This window comes from Gymnoscopelus microlampas, assembly GCF_963454915.1.
Source record: "Gymnoscopelus microlampas genome assembly, chromosome: 7".
Lineage (NCBI taxonomy): Eukaryota > Metazoa > Chordata > Actinopteri > Myctophiformes > Myctophidae > Gymnoscopelus > Gymnoscopelus microlampas.
The window spans coordinates 11,959,966-11,980,548 of record NC_139944.1 but is presented as its reverse complement, the minus strand read 5'-3'; the positions used below and the strand labels follow the sequence as shown (position 1 = coordinate 11,980,548).

Here is a 20,583-nt window from a genome sequence, read left to right as displayed (position 1 = left end):
ATTTTATGCCATAAACAATGGATAAGGTGTCCACTCTTCCTTTGTGCCATCTTCCTGTTACTTAAACAATAGGTTAAAGGGTAAATTTAGGTCTGATGCATGTTCAAATCATGTGTAGGCCTATAGGCCCTATACTGTAAATGATCTTCCAAAGCATGTGTTTATTCTGTACTGTGACATTTTGGAAAAAATAGCCAATTTTACATTGGGGTGCCCAGACTTCTCAGGTGCCCATGTAGCCTACCAGGGGCGGAGCTACGTGGGGGCTTTGATGGCTATAGCCACCAATGTTTTCTCCAAAGCCAACGATAAAAAAAAATGTATTTAATTAAAAAAAAAATATATATATATATTTTGAAAATAAAATGATTTAATAATATGAATGACAGGAGTCACAGGGTGGTTTTCTTTAATAATTCACGGTAATTTTGCTGTTCGGCTGCTCCTATTCCTGTCTTTAACACAGCAATAACAATAAAAGACAGGGCAGTAGTTTGGCTACAGCTAAGAGAAAATGTCAAGTCAATGTAAGAGTTTTATCAGCTGCAGATTCACATAGCCTATACCTGAAACCAACACACAATACAAACACAACAGGTCTTACACCTGCATTACTCTTACTGTAACATGGGTGTAACAAGTCCTCTTTAGACCATAATTATCACAAGGAAATACAATGCTTCAACCATAGACCAGATCATGTATTGTGTATTTTTTGCGGTTTGAAATTGAGAATTGTTTCCAAATTATGTGAAAAAAAGTAAATAATAAAAGTATTCAAATCATGTATACTTTATTTATACCTTATTTCAGACCATTTTCCAAAGCATGCAGGCTTCTGACCCTCCTAGGCCCTGGGGCTAAGCCACCGACCTATTTGAAAGCTAGCTCTGCCTCTGTAGCCTACTCTCCCTGTATCATTTGAAATACTAGACCTGTGACCTTCGGGCAGCGGCCTACTTGGGAACGATACAAGTTAGGAACAATGAAAATATGGAATGCATGCACCACCCTGTTATGCAAACCTGTTATACCCGTTGTCATAGCACCCGTTTTAACCGTCTGTCTGTCTGTGTCCCTTTTATGCCCATATATGGAGATCTCTGTATCTGTCTCTCTGCCTGTATCCCTTTTATGGCCATATATGGATATCTCTATATCTGTCTGTCATTGTCCCTTTTATGGCCATATATGGAGATACCTGATGTTATCAGTATATGGGCATATATGGGCCTGCCCATATATGGGCATATAGGGGGGATTGTCAGTTGTGGAAAGTCATTTTGCAGTGGTAAATGTCTGTGGAGAATGTGTGGAGAATGTCTGAAGAGTACAAACTGACTGTGAGAAGTGGACTGACTAACTAAACACATGGCAGGTGTGGGGAATTTGGCAAATAGGCTCTATTAACAGCAGCCTTCATAATATGATTATGAAGACATTCACAGGTGTTACCAATGATACTAATGAAGGCTCTGTTCCATTCTGGTCAAACAGAGTCAGGGTGCTGATATTGTGCATGTTGGCTCACTGGAAACCTTCCAAGTGGCCCCTTACAGGTGTGTAACTCTGAGAGTGTACAAATGGAACCAAATGGACCCGTAAGTGTCCATTTGGTTCCATTTGTACACTCTCAGAGTTATGGGGGTCGTGGAAACCACTGTGTTACACTAAACGGAACAGAGCCTTCATTAGTATCATTAGTAACACCTGGGAAGGAAGTGATAATATGGCTGCTGTGAATAGAGCCTATTAAGCTTAGGCTGGGGTTGCCATGGCTCATTTGGGCCACAGTCAGAGCAACTGTTATTTTGAGCAGGAGCACGCGCACGCAGATGCATAGATCTAAAACAACCTTAATCACACCTCAACAAGTTGTCACACCAGCATGAATGAGCCTAGATGAATAATTGTCCATTGTGTGACCTGTAGTGTAGGTGTTAAGCGACGTGTGCGTGACGTCATTAAAATACAGCGCAACCGCTCTCCAAATCACCAATGCAACCCTGCATACGTACATATAATTACATACGTAGGCCTACGCACGTATGAACTACTAACGTACGCACATACATACATACATACATACAAACATACATACATACATACATACATACATACATACATACATACATACATACATACATACATACATACATTCGGTGCATTTATTGTAAGATGGAAACTAACAAGTAACCAGCCAATATTAATATTGCCACTGACATAAAATGTGTATATCACACATGATGCTAGATTTGATGTTTTAAATGCTATTCGAGTTACTTTGTAGCACTTAGGCTATACGTATTTATTCCGATCCATAATTTTGCACTTAATAATAATAATAATAATAATAATACCATTTATTTATAGATCACGCATCGAAACACAGGTACAAAGTAAGTTACGTAAAATAAATATACATATCAAATAACAGAACAAACAAAAAGCAGTGGAAAGGTGCTTTGGAAAAACAAGGAAGAAAACACGAGATTAACAATAACAACGGAAAGCACTGTTTGCGCGCTCCCGCGGCCAGCGACCATGCACGCAGCGTGATCTGCATGCACGGCACAGCTCGGCCAATCAGAGCACAGAACCGATTGATGTAACAAGCAGCGTTGCCATGTCGGCTTATTATAAGCGACTTTGGGCTTCTTTTTCTGTAAAGTTTCTTGTAAAAATTGGTAGTTTCGGGTTGCGTTGTTTTGGGCTTGTTTGTTTCTAAAGTGTACTTGCTTATTTAGGCTTGCTTCCAATGTTTTTATTATTATTTTTTGAACCAGTCGTTCTCAAATATTTTCATGAACATGCCAGGGAGCATTTGTGTTGTTAGAATGTTTTTTAAAAAATCCTTTCAAAATATTCCACATTTTATTGCAAGAGTTTGACGCATTGTGAGCTTCTTTTTGGCTTGTTTTCATATGCCGGGTTGCTTATTTCTCTCGCAGAATCTGGCAACACTGACTTCCAGCAGGAAGACAGAAGAATGTAAATAGACCAGACGAAAAGGGTAAACAACAGCAAGATCTTTAGCTTACATAATATATATATATGATCATCCATATGTTTTTTATTTACTTCACGTTTCTATGCGCACAAGCTGACAACTAAACGGTGTCCTTTTGACATAATTGGTCTGATTGGTTGAGAAAAGCAGACACTTATTCACTGCTCTACCTCTAATCTTTAGTTTAGCCATAACTTCCAGTTAGCCAGACAGCTAACTAACGTTATCTCTCCTGAAGTGATCCACTGCACAGGCTGCGATGCCCCAGGAGGATCCAGAAGAAGGAGAGCAGCCACGTCGGCCACTGAACTTCATCCGATCCCTGGACAGTCAAGTGCCGGTTCAGGCTGTGATCTGTAACCACAGTCCCCGCACAGTGCGACCCATGTGGATCGATTACAGAGGAGAGCTCCATTCGTATGGGGATCTGAGGCCACGGACAGGGAGGAAGATGAACACATTTGAGGGTAAACACTGTCTGTCATCATCCATACACAATGGAGCACTTACTGTATGGCGCATTGGTGGGAAAAGAAAAGTACTCAAATGTGTTACTTAAGTAAGAGTATCAATACTGCAATGTAGAAGTACTCTGTTACAAGTAAAAGTCCGGAATTATTGGTAGCAAAATGTACTTAAAGTCCAAAAGTACAAAAATGTTTGAAAATAGCAGATCTACAAGCTCACAACGCGTTGCATCGTCGTGAGCTTGTAGATCGTCTATTTTCAAATAGTCTAGGTTTAAAATAGGGCTAAAGTGGACAATGTATGTCTCATAATGTAACAATTTATATCTGCAAAGTAACTAGTAACTAAAGTTTTCAAATAACTGTAGTGGAGTAAAAGTACAATATTTGCCTCTGATCATATGTAGTGGAGTAGAAGTAATCGGAAATACTTCAGTAAAGTAAAAACTCCTCAAAAGTGTACAGTACTTGAGTAAATGTACTTAGTTACTTTACACCACTGTCCACACACAATGGAGCACGTACAGTATGGTAACCCTAGAATGGCTGGCTGATTGATTGATTGATTGATTGATTGATTGATTGAATACTTTATTAACCGTTTGCAAAAAAAAGCACAGAGGTCCAGTTCCATACAAAAGGATGCTGAAAGGATACTCAAGGCCAAGAAAGCACTATGGCTTGTTTCCATTGGGGTCCTTTGTATTCAATTAATTGTAAATTAACCCTGATATTCCATACATTGCATGTATTCTGAATACATGCAAAGTATAGAATATCAGCCATTCTAAACAAACTGTGTGTGTGTGTGTGTGTGTGTGTGTGTGTGTGTGTGTGTGTGTGTGTGCGCGCGTGTTTGGGGTTAGGAATAAAATCAATATTATGGTCAGGAATTTAATGACAATCATGTGTAACCTTATTTGTATAAGAAGGAAGGGAAGTTTGCACACTGTATCTCAGCTCCCAGTAGAAAATGTGTAACAACGTTTCGACTGCAGTGGTCACAACGTTGTTATACTTTTTGCCTAATACATTTTCTACTGGGCGCTGAGAATCAGTGTGCAAAACTTCCCTTCCTTCTTCTCCAATGTACGTATTGTTGTTCGGCACCTGGAAAAACAATTTGTTGGTATGTGCTTGCTTCCATTTGGACTCTAATTTCTAACCTTGTTTGTATGTCAGTAGCTATAGTTGTGTTTGTAATATTCTGTGTTATTAATGTCCTGTCTACCATGTGCATCTCTAGGCCACCCATGGATGTTCCGTGACGCAATGACCGATGAGCCACTGAGGGTGAATTGCAAAGCATTGTTTCTTCCCAGGGCAACACAGGATGGGCAAGCTGTAATCGCCAGTATCACATTACCAGGTGAGTGTATATTGTTACTTTTTCATTTGTGCATAGATTGTCAAACACAAGCCTATACACTTTGTAGTGGTTGCAATTTTCGTTTCAAATATTTCTTATTGATTTTCAAACTTAAGCAATGAAAAAAAGACAGTACTAAGGTCACACGTTCAAAGCATAAACGCGAAGCAAAGACAAATGGGGAAAAATGGTGCTCTGTTTTTTTAAGAAGTTTTTGGTGATAAATATTGGTATGTTTTACCCAGTAAGGAGATTGGCAATGTTTCAAAATTCTATACGGTTTATAAGTTTATCAGTGAAGTTTGCATCAAACGGGGCTTCACATGTTTTTGTAATTACAATCCCTAAATAGGTGAGTTTGCGATTTTCAGCAAGTTTAAGGTCAATACAGCTATAAACTGGGAGAACAGACTTGATGTCTCGAACCCCAGGAAGATTAGGTATTGGTAACATCACAGTGTTAGCTAATGGGGATTCCAATGTAGATAAATTAATACAAACATTGTTAAATCAAGATTTGTGTTTTTTACAGTTTACAGCCTCAAAGAACGTTCTCTCCAGGTTGTTCGGCATCTGGTCCGAGCAGAGGACTACAGGAGTCTCGAAATCGCACGGTCTCTCCATGAGGACCTGGAAGATCAACCGAGTGCATTGAAAGACCTCCAGCGCATGAACATGCAAGTGGTCCAGCACATGAACATGCAAGTGGAAATGCAAGGCCAAGAGGACACATGATGCATTACAAAGAGACTCAGTGGATTGTCCATAAATTGATGTTTAAATGTCTTGTCTAGGAGACCCCAGGAACAATAGTTCTTACTGCGGTCATAACTAATGGGGATCCTAAATAATGACAATATTGTGCCCTTGGTAATGCGGACACTTATCTCACAGACTCTTAAAAAGCAAAGCGAGATGAAACTATATTTCCATTGGGTAGATTTTAGATAGCTTTATGTTTGGCTACCTACATAATAAAATCTGGAGTGTTAATTTAACTCTAAGAGTCTAAAAGTGCACCCTAACACTGAAAGTGAAAATGGGCCCAACACTCTAGATTTTACTGTGTACTACTAACTTATTTTGGAACATACTGTAGCAGACCAAATTTGTGTATCCATAACCAGAAGAGCTGTTCTGGTGTGTTTGAATTGCAATAGTTATTTATTATGTCTAATCATTTTGTAATCACCAACTTCAGATTTTTTATTATTTTTGGGACACTGAAAAAAGACGGAACCTTTTGGCCAAGTTGCCTACAGTATCTTCCTGGCTGTGACACTGCAGATTCCTTGCAAGTTCCCTAAAGTCGAATGTGCGAAAAACAATAAACACCCATTTTTGCCTCATTCTACTCCAATATGTAGCTATACTGACGCACCAAGGCATTTTCTTTTTTACAGTCCTTACAATTACAAAAACAAAGCAGGATAATGAATGCATTCTCTGACTTGTCCTGTGTAATAAGGGCAGATATGTGCCACATATTGCTGATCATGTTGGAGATGCTACAAGTGTGTATCTTATCAGTGATATTTTTGATAGGACAATGTGTGTGACATGTAGGTCTGATGTTGTTATTTTCATACAGTAGGATACCTCAGAAGACCTTTCCATATGTTAGCTATTTTGTGCAGAATAATCACTGTCTCAGGGTCCCTTCAGGGTCATTGTTTACATGCACACACAATGTCAGCTATGCCACTGCGGTGGTGGCAAGCTGTTCAACTTTTCTGGCTCACACCCTTGTTTGGCCAAGTCAACCACACAGAGGTAAACCACAGAGGAGCTATTTTTACTGGTGTCGTAACACCACTTTCATTCACCATTGTACAACGATGGTAATAAAACAATTGGGCATGGAGCAACATCAGCTTCAAAGTTGGATTGTCTGGCATGGGCCAAGGAACAGCGTTTATGTTTTGACGCTAGCTGTGTGTCTCCCAAAACATCAACATTACTGGGTGACAGTGGTAACCTCCTGCCTTCTGCAAGCACCGTCATGCTTCAAGAGTAAGGTTACCTGTAAAGGTCTTACTAATTACCACACACACCCAAAAAAGCTATTCTAACATGGCAGTCAGTTGTACATTTATTTTTATTCTAAATTTGCCCAATTGTGCCTTTTTTAATATAGCATTAAAACAATCTAATTCAGTGTTTTGAAGATTAGATCCTATTTTTACATTCATATTTTATCTAGAATTCAACATTGATTAATCAACTCAGTAGCTGTATCGATATCATTAGAATCTCACATTGTTCTGCATTCACAGTACACGTAATATGACTACCGTAGACGTAGTTAAATAGCAGCCAAACAGTTATGACCTGGGGTACAATCAAAGATCCTCAACCTAGCCAATGCAAAGTTTATTCCCAGAAATAGACTACTAGCTGGGGTGGGCTTGCAAAAACAGTGTCATATCTTGAAAGACTTAATTTAGTTGTTACCAGTTCCACATCTTTATTTTATTCTTCTATAACCATTGTAATTAATGTCTGGTATTGATATTTCTTCAAGTTGTTAATTATGTATGTATTATATAAACAAAAGTTATTTTTATATTATTTTGTCAGCCACCAAACCGTTAGTTGCCAGTACTGTAACTACATATTCTTTGGAAATGCCAGATAAGTTATCCTACAATAAATACAAACAGAACAAATAGTCATACCCTAAATGTTATGTTGCATTGTTTTTTTGCATCCTAGACTTTGTTTAATCTGTCTCCCCCAATCACTGTCCCTCTCAGCTTTCCTCTAGCCTCAGCCATTTCATTAATTATTCTGTGGTTGGTGCCAAATAAAACATGTATACAAGTATAGCAAATTGCCCACATTTTAAACCATGTAATTTGTAGAATGGTTTAGACTAGTATGTTGTTGCAACATCAATTGTATTTGGATCCCAGATGATTTTCTGTTGCAGTGTTTGTGAATATAAGTAGTGGACAAGAAATAAACTTGGACCCACGCTGTTCCCCAGCCATGGAATCACACTGGCAAGGATCCAGAGAACTACTGTAAGTGTTTCATGTCTGTGTCTTCAATTGTATCCGACTTTCCTATTGCCAGAGAAGGTATACTGTTGTTCAACTGTTGCTTAGCGACAAAGAAACGCAATCTATCCTTTCCTGTGTGAGGCGGCTAGCTAGTTGAAGTACAAACATGTCATTTGGAGAAAAGAAGAGCACTTGGAGCTCAAGTCCCTTCAGGCAACAGCAGTGAGTTACCATCTAGAGGTTTTACTTCATTTTATGCAGTTATTATATGATTTCATTGAATTTTGTAGATGGAGAAATGACTGTCACATTCAGGCGACATTCAGTATTTGATATCCTTCAACAGCATGACGTTTTGGTCAAGAGGTAACCCAGTGATGTCTCCACATCTCCACACAGACCACTGGGCCAAAATGAAAACAATGGTAAGAAGACCAGTAGCTAAAATGAAAACCCACTCCTCACAGGGTATATAGTGTAATGTATGTCTCATTCATTATCTAAACAAGTACAATACATTTTTAACAAACGTGATAAAGACGATGGAGTTCTTTATTTTACTATTTGTTTATTTAAAAGGAATTTAAACGTTTGTAGCGCCTCTCCGCTGTTGCACGTCAAAATTATTCGATTTGAGCTCTGGGTAATGTGCCATGTGTGATATAGTTGGAGGTTGTTGTATTTTGGAGGAAAAGCAAATTTAAGTGCATTATTGGGATCGAGCTGAATAATTTCTGTGACATATTAATTGGTATCTCAGTAGTCTGGTGTATTTAAGCAGGAGACCAGAGCACCTTGAGTTGAGATTAGGCCAGACCTTGTTGGAGGAGAAAGCCACGTTGATCTCCTGCAAATTGCCTGGTTGTAAAGCGTGGGTCTTCAACAGGGGGTGATCAGAATTACTACAAGGGGCCCGCCAAATGTTTGTGTGATAGGATCATGTATTTATTATATTTATTTAATTTACATTAACCACTTGAACCCTAGCATCCCTATTATTAGGGGAAATAGCCGATCTACAAGCTCACAACGCCTCGCGTGTGAGCTTGTATTTGTATTTTTGGCAGAGAGGTTTGATGTGTAGATGGAAAAAAGAGCAGACCAAGTACAGAAAGGTCAACTTGACTAAGTATTGAGGGGTTAAGTGGTTAAATGTCTGAATTGTCATTCATGGATTAATGTTAGTAACATCAATCCAACATATTAATAGAAAAGATAATTTGTACAAATAAATAAACAAATAAACACTAAACATAAATGTACTCAACATAGTAGATGCTGTCAAACAAATCAAGCCATCTATGAAAAGGCTTAATATGCATAAAAATGTTATACAATATGTACTGTATGTAGCATCCCTGCTTCATCTCTCTCAGCTAAGGGGTCCTTGGCCTGAAAAACATTAAAGACCCCTGGTTCAAAGTGTATAGTCTAGCAAATTGAGCTGTGAGGATGTCTGTGCTGTTTATTGTATTCTTCATTTTTGGAAGTTTTGTAGATTGTCTCAGTTTGTCATCCAGTTGGTAAAAAAAACATTTCTTATGTGCCTGAGCTGCCTGGTCAACCTTATAATGTATTCCATTATTTCCACTCAGGTACCAACTTCTTTAGGGTCACTTCCAGCAGCATTATTGACAGGAAAAGGTTTGTAAAAATCTTATACGACCACAGGATACAGGAATATGACAAATGTATTGTACTATTCCATGAAAGCAGCACCAAATGCGTTCAAAGACCTTTTCAGTACAATATATTTAGCATACGATTTAGAGTCTTTGTTGGTGGTGTTTCTTGGGTTTGCACTGGGAGAAGGAGGTTTGAGTATCACAAATGATAACTCACACTATAGCTGTAGTCACAGAGGCAGCTAATCAATGTGTTATGATGGACGTTGCAAAACGGACATATAGCTATGGCATAGGTCTGTTGCATTAGTGCCCTAAAGAAGAAACAATGCTGTAAAGTGATATTAGTTCTGTTATATTCTGATAGTTCATTGCTATAATGTGTTTGGTCAGTCTTTCTCTCTCCAGTCTCCAGCTGTTAAAGGAAACAGAAAATACATTTTCAGGTGGGTTACCAATTTCATCCAATCAGAAGGGAGAATCTTCAGCCTAATATCAGACCGAATGCAGACTAGAAGCAGTCCACTCAGTCGAGTGGGTGGAGTCTATGGTCTGGACATAGGTTTTATCAGCTTCAATTTTATAGTGTTCCAATTCCTATTTTGTCTGCTCGTTCTCTTGCTTCATCCGTTCAAATTTCACTTCTTCATTCAGTGCCCTGTATGAGTTATTTCTCCTGATTGGATGAAATTGGTATACAGAGTACCAACCTGAAAATGTATTTTCTGTTTACTAGGGAGACCCTTGTTAGTGAACACTATAACAATGAATGCTATGGGAATATTATATCCCATAGAGCTTTGTAAACAAAAGGTGCACAGGGAAGATATGACAAATAACTTACACAATAAAATAACTTTATATGAATAGTGGAAATAGACAATCTACAAGCTCAAAATGCGTCACATCGTGACACGTTTTGAGCTTGTAGATCTGCTATTTCCACTATTTCTTTTAAATGTTTTGAAATATATGAATTTGTCAACATGGAAATGATTATGACGATTATGTAAAAAATATATTGCGATTACGTCATTTTAGCTTACACTTATGCAGAGACACTTATGCTGATGAAAAATCCTGTGCTGGTGGCCCAGTGTTTGATATAAATGTTTTTGGACTCCCATATTGTAGACGCTCAAGCCTGTGGAAAGGGTGGAAGTGTTATAAGGTGGACAGGCACCTGTCTCCTTCCCCCCCTAGGTCAAGGTACCACTACTGAGACTGCAGCTAATGGTTTGATCCCTTCCATTGGGCCAGGTATTCTCACTTATATCACATTTTCACTAGCCGTAGCTAGTATTATACTTTGTCATATGTCACATGAGAAAAGAACTGATCTTTTCATTTTGAACATGACAGTAATGACATGCCCAAAATAGGGACAACAGGTTGAATGTGGTTAAACCCTATGGGTATGATTAAGATACTTTGTAATGATGTTTTTCTTTTCCTGCAGCTATGTACCAAACCACTCCAAGAGTTAGCTCCTCAACTCAAAATATGCCTCAGTACAGGAATGAATACAATGACCGTGCCAGGATGGACTTCTGCTATTGGCTTATGGAGAAGAAAGCCCCAAAATGTGAGCAACACAGAAATAGCGTCAGTGTTAATTTAGCTTGAGCCCTAAGATGCTTGACAGGCCCATGTTTAAACTCTCAGAGTTAAATGAATGCCAGGAGTTTACTGTGAAGCATGCAAGCTCAGGCTCTTGTTGCCACAACCTGGCTAGGATCTTTCATATAAAACACATATGTGAGTGCGGATCCTTTCAAACACAATTACACGGTTTCTAATACCAGTACTCTACCTCAGTGATTCTCAAACTGTTTTGTATTTCAAGGACCCATATACAAATGGAACCATTCCATTTGTACGCTCTCAGAGTTACAGAGCCATGATGGTCTACTTGGTTCCTAACTATCAATCATTTAGCTGGGGGCGCCCCTGGAACTCCTTCAAGGACCCCTGGGGGTCCTCGGACCCCACTTTGAGAACCACTGCTCTACCAAGCAGCCAAAGATAAGGCTTTAGGTTGTGCTGATTGGTCTTCTGCCATATGATAGGTAAGATACGGCAGCTTAGTTTATATCACCCCATGTCCCTTTTATCACACATGGCAAAGAATAGGATATCATATCAGGATATGGCATATAGAAATGTGTATTATTCTAAGTCGGGTTATACATTTGATGGATGTGCTAATACTTTATAAATACTGATAGATACAATTACTGTACTATCATATGTAAGGTGACTAATATACTGGTGTTACTTTTCAGGTCATGCGTCCACCTTAGGAAGCTACAAGACATGTCTAGGATTACCAAGACTCTGAGAACATAGTGGTGAAATATTTGCAGATTTAAATGTGTCAGTGCTTCTGTCAGTACTTTTACAATATCATCGTCTATTTATTCATTGCACACCCGGAGGACATAAAACCCCATTACCTTTTCACCACTGTAGCAGGACAAATGGGACATAAAACATCCATTTAGCACAAAAATGTTCCGGGAATACATTGTGGTTTCCACAACTACAAAATTTAGACAAGACTGCCTTCCTTCCTTCCATAGACAAATTGTGTTTGTCTAATTGTGTTTCTTCTTTTTCACATCATATATTTTTATCCTTTGCCTGCAGAGAGTTGGCTTTTCTATGGAAAGTGGTTATTGAACAGCATTACCAATTGCCAATATGGTTGTTGTATCTGCATGGAAATACAGTAGTGCAGCTCAATGCTTCAAAAGGGGGTCCGGTCCTCAGAGTTAGTACAGGGGGGCCACCAAATGTTTGTGTGAAAGGAACTTTTATTTTACAGTAACAACTTGAACCCTAGAATTCCTTCTAGAGGGGAACATTTGCAGAAATTAGCAGATCTACAAGCTACACGCCTCTGCGTTATGAGCTTGTAGATCGGCTATTTTTGGCAAAGAGGTTTGGTGTAGGGGGTATTTAGGGTTTAAGTTAACTGTCTGAAAATACACATTAACATGAATCCAACACTGATGATAATGCTGTCAAACAAGTCAAAAGGCTTAAACAGTAACATAATGTTATATGTAGTGTGTGGGTCCCTGCTTCATCTCTCTCTCAGCTTAGGGGTCAGCTTTACACGGTCTGACGCAACGCAACACTGCCATCTAGTGGATTCTGGTAGACATAGAACTGGAAACGTGAATTACATGAATTAAAAGTGCGTTCGTCGTAAATGTTATCAACCATGCATCTGTTATTGTTGCTTTGTATTCTGTATTAGAATGTGCATTGCATGTTTGCTCATGCTCTATCTAAGAGGATCGTAATCAAATAAATATCTAAATTTGTAGACGTTGTTCGCCCTTTAATCATTCATTGCCATAGCTGTGGGAGAGTAATAAACAGTTCTATCCCTGTCAGTTTAACCCTCTGACTTAAAAAACAACAAAAACAACAACATGGTTTTGAACTTTGGACTGTACTGTAGGTTTCGATTCTGAGTCACGTGTTGTCTTCAGTAACGTGGAAGCAGCAGCAGTATCCTCTGCGTTGTGTCTGGACTGCTGAAGGTAAGGCTCCACGTTCAACAGGTTTTATATGCATAAGTTAAAGTGTGATATGGCGATATTCCACATAAAGATAATGAAGATTCATTGAACGGCCAAACGTATACCGTTTCCTTTCGTGACCTGGCTGGATGGAAATTAATGTACGCTTGAGTTTGTAAACTCTTCCTGCGGTATATCCCTGATACATGACTGTCACATCATGACAGTCATGGATGAACTTCATCCTGGTGTTTGCACGTTCTCCCTTTTTGGCCAGTACATCTACATACACCTTTAGATTTAAAATATAAAGTGCTTACCCCATGACCATGGACGTTACAGTTATGTACGGCTCCCCAGAAGTACTCGTATGTTCTGTATTGTTCAATAAAAAGCATTTTAATCCGATCGGTGGCCATTTTTGCCATGTGCTTTCAGCTACGTAACCCTATCGGTTGGGAGGTGTACTGCACTCTGGTACATTATAACTCTATTAGAAAATGGCCACCGATCGGATTAAAATGCTTTTTATTGAACAATACGGAATATACGGGTACTTCTGTGGGCCCGAGCATAATTGTAACATCCGTGGCCATGGGGTAAACACTTAATATTTGAAATCTGAACGTTGATGTAGATGTACGGGCCAAAAAGGGAGAAAATACAAACACCAGGTTGAAGTTCATCCATGACGGTATAATGACAGACGAACGTCGTGTGATTCATGGCTACCTGCGGCACTGATCGAATCTAACTTTGTCTTATCCTTTTTATGACTCTATGGGGGTATCACTTTTACGGGCACATTTTGATATGCCTGAAAATTAACATTTTGGGGGTCCGTCTTGGGCCGAATGGCTGTAATATTAATATCACAGCCATTCTGGGGATAGTCTTAAGCAGGTGATGGAGTCTGGAGAGGACATTATTTAGTAGGAAGGAACTATTTAGTGCGCAGCCCGGACCTACATGAGTGTAACACGCACCTGGCCACTAATGGTACCATGATGCACTGACACGCAAGTAAACATGATTCTACTCTAATTTACTCTAGTTGTCATTGTTTTAATGACACTTAATTCCCCTTAAATTGTTGACCTACCATTTTCACGCAAGAGCTTGATTGTTGTAACTTGTTTATCTTCATCATGGGTTCATGATAACCATCCAGCAAAAGTCCCCTAAACTGTAGAGCAGTTTCTGGAGTTAAAATGTTTTAGTTTGTCAGTTAATTAGACTAGTAGTCCTCTGTAGAATCTACTCTTGTACATAATATAATCTCTATATTGACTTGCACACCGATTTTCTTTCTTTCTTTTAAACTTCTTTTCTTTAGGATCTGTAACATGGATCGCAACAGAAAGAAGTTGAAGTCTGAAGTCTGGAAATGCACAACACCCAGCTCTTCCACTCTTCAGAGCAGTGATGATGTCCCCTGTACGCCGTCGCCTATTCGCTGGAGTAGCTCACCCCAACCTTCCCCTGGACTTAATGAGTCTACAGGATCTGTTACCCTCGGAACACTCAGCCTAGACACACCCAAGCGAAAGGCAGAGCATCTTGATGAGGATGGCACATCCGCACGTAGAATCAAACTGAAGAAGCTCTCCAGAAAACATTTTAGCGCACTCAGTCCTTCCGAGGTAAATATATACACCATATACATTTCCCACCTAAGATCAATTCCACTAATTGTGTTCTTACATATTGTTAAATATTCCCATCAGTCACTTGGTATCATAACTCTTGTCAGGGAGAACCTATGGACAACACATCGAGGCCAGAGTCCTCAGAGACTCCAGAAGTATCAACTCCTACAGAAGTATCAACTCCTACATCTCACCATTTCATATCGAAGAAGAAGAACAGGACACCAGAAGATGGAAAAAAGGCCATCTACTTGAGAGCCTTGACTGCAGCCATTGGCCAAGGAGGGAAAGCACGGCTCCGTACCCCTATCCCCAGCACCAGTAGCAGAACTAGCAGTCCTTCTCCCTCTAAGGTAGCTCCACAGCTGAGCTCCTCACCGGTGGTGGCGGCAGAGGTGTCTGTTTCAAAGGCAGATGACAGGGAAGTCTTGAGAAGCTCACCCCAACCTGACAGTGAATCTGAGGATGGCGCAACCTTCGACGGATGTGGTTGCTCGCTGATGTTCGAGGACACAGGAAGTGAAGATGACAAAACAGACCTTAAAACGGACACACGGGTATGTTCCACATAATGCCTTGTAAGCTTTTGCACTTTTAGCCCACAGACTCTGACTCACCATATACATTGTACACTGTACTTGACATTTTCCAATGCATAGTTAGGTATTTGAGTACCCAAAAAAAAAAAAAACTTTTAGTCTCTTGAAACTAGTTTGAGATTGGTAATCCAACACAGAACTTTGTTGCCTTTATATTTGCTACATTATCATTTAGCATTTTAATACATTAAAGGAAAACAAATAAACAGCATTTGTAAAAGAAAATAAAGTAAAATTCAAGTTAATACAGAATATTTAAGCAGAAAACAGCAGACATGTTCATTTTGTTCAGGGTAAACTTAGTAAAGATATTCACAGTGGGCATAAATGGGGTTGCAGCTCAATTTATGGAGCCCCACAATGATTCAATTATCCATTCAGGCATCAGCGTGCAGTGCAGCTGTAGACAGAAATACAATAAAACAGTGACAGTATTACAAAACAGTAAACTACAGAGTCAGACTACTCAATGTTGTACTGTATACACGTATAAGAATAATTAAAAAATGGGGGGAATCAACAGCTAACGACTACATCATCCAAACAACATATTGTAAATTGATTCCTGGGAGAATGGTAGCTTTAAGTATAAAAATCCAAATATCTGTGATTCAGTGATCACCTCTTCTGATGTTTAAAATGTCTAGGCATGGGATAATCAAGTGTGTCAATGTTTCACTCCTGAAATGACAGAAGTTGCTATCATTCCGTAGTATCAAAGTACTTTCTATCATTTGTGTCTCTTCAGAGTGTGGTGCTGAAAGGAGGGAATTCACCTGAATGGTCTGATGATGAGGACCCTGTGTTAACGAAGACCTTCTCCCAAGACGAATCTTCCAGCCCAAAGGAAAATAAAAAGTCTGAAGCCTCAGAATACGTACGTGCACTTGTGCATGTGCCAAATCCTGTCTCCTCTGTGACAGGAACCCAGAACCAATACACAAAAAGCTGGAACCACAGCAGTTCTCCTGTGAATACACAGGGGATTCAAAGATCCTCTCTCTCCTCTTCATCTTCAGAATGGTCTACAGATGACACCCAGGCAACAACTGATGGCGCAAGTTTGCTTTCCCCAAAGTCAGGGAGGACAGTCTCTATTACAAAGAAATCTACGATCACACCTGTGCCCACTCGTACTCCCGAAAGTGACCCTTTCAAGATACCCAGGACTGGCAGGGAGGGCCATCAATCCCCCAGCAATAGTGACTCCTTACTGGACCCATTTGCTTTACCTATTTACACAAATAGAGCACGAGCATCTACATCAACAACCCCTACTTTATGCAGCAATCAATTTTCTCCCCTGTACACGTGGTCAGACACCTATACACGCAGGCACTCGGATAGTGTACATGCTAGGCTGCACCCCTCCACACCTTCCTATAAGTGTGGAAATCCTAAAAGAAGAATGTCTGAAGGCTCGGAGCCAATTTGGATCAGTGATCTCGCCCAGGGCCAGACTGGTTTCATAGACACACATTGTCACCTGGACATGCTGTACGGTAAACTAGACTTCCGTGGGACCTTTAGCCGCTTCCGCAGTCTGTACCAGAGCAGCTTTCCTGCAGAGTTCCACGGCTGCATCGCAGACTTCTGCAACCCACGAGTCATGGTAAAAGATGCATTGTGGGAAGGGTTACTGTCCGAGGACTTGGTCTGGGGCGCATTTGGGTGCCACCCCCATTTTGCCAAGGACTATTCGGACATCCATGAGCGCAGTATACTCATGGCTATGCGACATCCTAAAGCTGTGGCATTTGGAGAGATGGGCCTGGACTACTCCCACAAAAACTCCACTGACTCCTCCGTGCAGAAAGTGGTAAGATCATAAATGAATGAAATTGGCTAAAGCCTATTTGATTAATTACTGTTTATCTTATTGCCAAATAGAATTTAGTAGCCATAAAAGTCATTTGTAATCTGTTGTAATTAAATGGGCTGATATGCGATATAATTGACTTTCTGTTTTGATGCCCCCTGGAGGTGTTTGAGCGTCAACTCAAACTGGCCGTAGCCATGAAGAAACCTCTGGTGATCCACTGTAGGGATGCGGATGATGACCTGCTTGTGATCATGAAGAAGTGTGTTCCGCGGGACTACAAAATTCACAGGTTGTGTTCTTGCTGTGGTTTAGCATGGGTGGAGGGTTAATTAATAAGAGAAAGCGACATTCATTGTCTAGTCAGTTGAAAACAACATGGTCAATTTAGTGGTTGATGAATACATTATTGAAATCAATATTTAGTTCAGACATTGATTTGATTATTATCTATCTATTTCTATATATTTTTTAAATACCGTCCAACAATTTTATCCCAAATAACATATCATGAAAACTACTGGCCAGATTTCCATGAAAGCTTATGTGCACATTCCTTGTTCCTGGTGACCCATAATTCGCGCCACCCAAAAGCCAAACGTTCCACTTGCATACAACATATCTCAAATTGTAATGGTCTGATTAACATGCATGACTGCATTCATTCTTCCTGGAGGATGACCCCATGATGACCTTTCCTCTAGCACTAACCTCAGTCCAAAATGTCAACTTATACCTCTGACAGCTAGTAGTTGTCTAAAATATTTTATAAAGGATAATAATAATGCTGACACTAATAATGTGACAAACACTGATAAACATTTATACATTTAGTGTTTTATTGTTTAACTCTAAAGTGACCCAAACTAAGATTGATGAAGATCACACAATGCATGTTGACATTTTGTTCCCAGAGTTGGATAAATTAGTTCTCTTATAATAAGTTTCAAAGCAACGATATTCAAAATGTAAATGTTTTATTGCGCAGTAATCAAATTGAACTGGATCCGGTTACATTAACTACTTAAAACCTGGTGTGCCCCTATTTTGGGCGTGTCATTATAGAATGTATGATTTATATATGGACCAGCGCCCTTTGGGCACCGGCCAAGTCAGGAACAATGCAAGTCGGGCATATACGCCCCACCCGTGGTGCAATACTGATGTAATCTGATGAACCCATTGTACCTGTTGTCAGCTCCACGCGCATCGCGTTTTTCTTTGCGCCTGCTCTTTTGTCAATAGGCTAGGTGAGCACTAGGAACATTCTGGGCACCTCAATGTCAAATTGGCTATTCTGTCCAAAATATTAAATTTTGGACAGAAATGTTAAGTATTCATGATGTGAACATGCACGGTACATCAATATCAGACTTAATTTTATCCTTCAACTTCTTCTTCGTTTATGCCCCAAAATGACTGGATAAGGATATACAGGTTTTGTAGCAATTGTAGAAATATTAGACCTTAATTGTCAAACGTTTAAGCATGTTCTAATCATGTATTCTTTACTCTACTTAAAACATAAATTGTTCTCTTTTATCAAAAATCCCAGTGAATGCCCTGAGAAATATAATTTCACACAGCTAGATTCATTTCAGTCATTTCATTCATCTGTTAAATGCTTACAGTATTTCTCGTGCTCTTTTCTGCTGCAGGCACTGTTTCACGAACAGTTATCCAGTTATTGAACCCTTCCTGACGGAGTTCCCAAACCTGTGTGTGGGCTTCACAGCCCTCATCACCTACCGGGGAGCCACAGAGGCCCGAGATTCTGTCCGCAAGATCCCTCTCAACCGCATCCTGTTGGAGACGGACTCACCTTATTTCCTGCCAAGACAGGTACAAACATGTCAGCCTAGGTTAAAAGATTGTTCATTTTACTTTATTTAATTTAACTTTCACCTATCTTTTTTTAGTGGTGCTACAGTTAATTGAACGATCAATTGTTTTGGTAAAATAATTGAATTTCAAAATGAGCTCATCTTGTAGATCGGCTATTTTCACTATTTTCGTGTGACACTGTTGTACAACAAAGTATAAAATGTAGTGGTTAATCAGACTAACCGATTTAGTCGATCATAAACATTCAATTCAAAAACGTTTGTGTTGATATTTAAAATAGATATATAATTGAAAAGGTAATCGATAGAACAATCACCAACAGGATAATCGATAGTTGCAAGCCCTAATCTTTTGTTCTTTCATGCTTAATTTGTACTTTGTTGTACGACAAAGTATAAATCAGGCTTTACTCATTCTCCCATTGTTCTCCTCTCTGTAGGTTAGTAAAAATGTCTGTCGGGTCGCCCACCCTGGAATGGGCATCCACACATTGCGTGAGATCAGCCTCCTAAAAGGAGAGGACTTTGCCACAGTGTTGAGCACCATCCGACACAACACTGTTCAGCTGTATGGATTGTGACAATGGCAACAAACAAGCCAGTGTGAAATGAAAGAGAAATTAGACCTTTACAAATAGTCCAGTTTGTCACAGGAAGGATGTTTGCATTAAAATATTAATATCAGATGGACGATTTAAAAAGAGTAATATCTCTTTTCAGCACTACTTTCTTTGCAAACCTAACTGGGCATTGTTTTCTTTAGCTAAATCAGCTCAGTCTAATTATTTGCTTAAGCGTTATAGTTTGTTGTGTTTTGCTGTGTTGTGTTTTGCTGTGTTGTGTTTTGATGAGTTTTGTTTATGGATGTTTGATCTTTTAAAGAACACACACATAAAAAAACTTTACTTTCATGTCGTATCTGTGTGATCTGTGTGTTCTTTGGCTCAGGAACAATGCACTACATTTCAAAACGATATTAGGTCACGAGATTTTCATATTGCTTATTAATTACTCTGTGACCAATTGAAAGTATATTAAAAATATTGCACATCCCATGCCGTTGAATAGCCCAAAAAAAATCTAAAAAATGACACACAGATGGACAATAATAGACCACAATAATATTCTGGGTGGATTATTATTACACATGTCTGAACCAAGATCCATATTTACTATGATACTAATCAAAGCCTTGTTTCAGAGAGGACTTATAGGTCAGAGAACACAAATTTTCCGGACTTAAAGAAAAGCAATACAAGAAGCTTTCCATTGGGAAAGCTTCTTTCAAATCAGGTAAAACTGACCAATATCTGTAAATAAACAATTACAATTTAAGCATTTTGCAGACACTCTTATCCAGAGTGACTTACAAGTGGGAAAAAAAGAATTTGCAGGAGCTCAAGTCAATAAACAACAAGGTAAATAGTCACATAAAAAGAATGCAGAGAGAACAAAGTACGGTAATCATGTATCCAATACTAGGTGAGATGATTTAAAAGGTGACCAACAGAAAGAATAACATTTAGACAAACTTTCATGGTAGACTTTAGAATGACACTGGATTTAATCTGGAGGAATGACATCCTTTTTGCAAATTGTAGAAAATAGTTCAAAACAATTCTGGATCAACAACCACTTGTATTTAAAAAGGTGTAACAAGCTA

At 39.2% G+C, this 20,583-nt stretch overlaps 2 protein-coding genes across 2 annotated transcripts; both read left to right on the top strand.

Annotated features, from left to right (window-relative positions):
• The first annotated feature begins 3,001 nt into the window (after nt 1-3,001).
• On the top strand, nt 3,002-7,544 carry vhl (von Hippel-Lindau tumor suppressor). The gene is made up of 3 exons (XM_084062429.1): nt 3,002-3,477; nt 4,724-4,846; nt 5,379-7,544. Exons 1-3 carry the CDS (start codon nt 3,270-3,272, stop codon nt 5,579-5,581), a joined length of 534 nt encoding a protein of 177 aa, XP_083918555.1. The 5' UTR covers nt 3,002-3,269; the 3' UTR covers nt 5,582-7,544.
• A 5,463-nt stretch (nt 7,545-13,007) lies between these two features.
• Nucleotides 13,008-19,823, top strand: tatdn2 (TatD DNase domain containing 2). The gene is made up of 7 exons (XM_084062951.1): nt 13,008-13,030; nt 14,346-14,652; nt 14,763-15,215; nt 16,006-17,076; nt 17,241-17,368; nt 18,735-18,918; nt 19,361-19,823. Exons 2-7 carry the CDS (start codon nt 14,356-14,358, stop codon nt 19,499-19,501), a joined length of 2,274 nt encoding a protein of 757 aa, XP_083919077.1. The 5' UTR covers nt 13,008-13,030; nt 14,346-14,355; the 3' UTR covers nt 19,502-19,823.
• Nucleotides 19,824-20,583: the final 760 nt, after the last annotated feature.

Coding starts and splice junctions, on each gene's coding strand:
- vhl (XM_084062429.1), top strand. CDS start 3,270: ATGCCCCAGGAGGATCCAGAAGAAGGAGAGCAGCCACGTCGGCCACTG. Junction 3,478..4,723: donor GAAGATGAACACATTTGAGG/GTAAACACTGTC, acceptor GTGCATCTCTAG/GCCACCCATGGATGTTCCGT. Junction 4,847..5,378: donor CGCCAGTATCACATTACCAG/GTGAGTGTATAT, acceptor TGTTTTTTACAG/TTTACAGCCTCAAAGAACGT.
- tatdn2 (XM_084062951.1), top strand. CDS start 14,356: ATGGATCGCAACAGAAAGAAGTTGAAGTCTGAAGTCTGGAAATGCACA. Junction 14,653..14,762: donor GCGCACTCAGTCCTTCCGAG/GTAAATATATAC, acceptor AACTCTTGTCAG/GGAGAACCTATGGACAACAC. Junction 17,077..17,240: donor ACTCCTCCGTGCAGAAAGTG/GTAAGATCATAA, acceptor TGCCCCCTGGAG/GTGTTTGAGCGTCAACTCAA.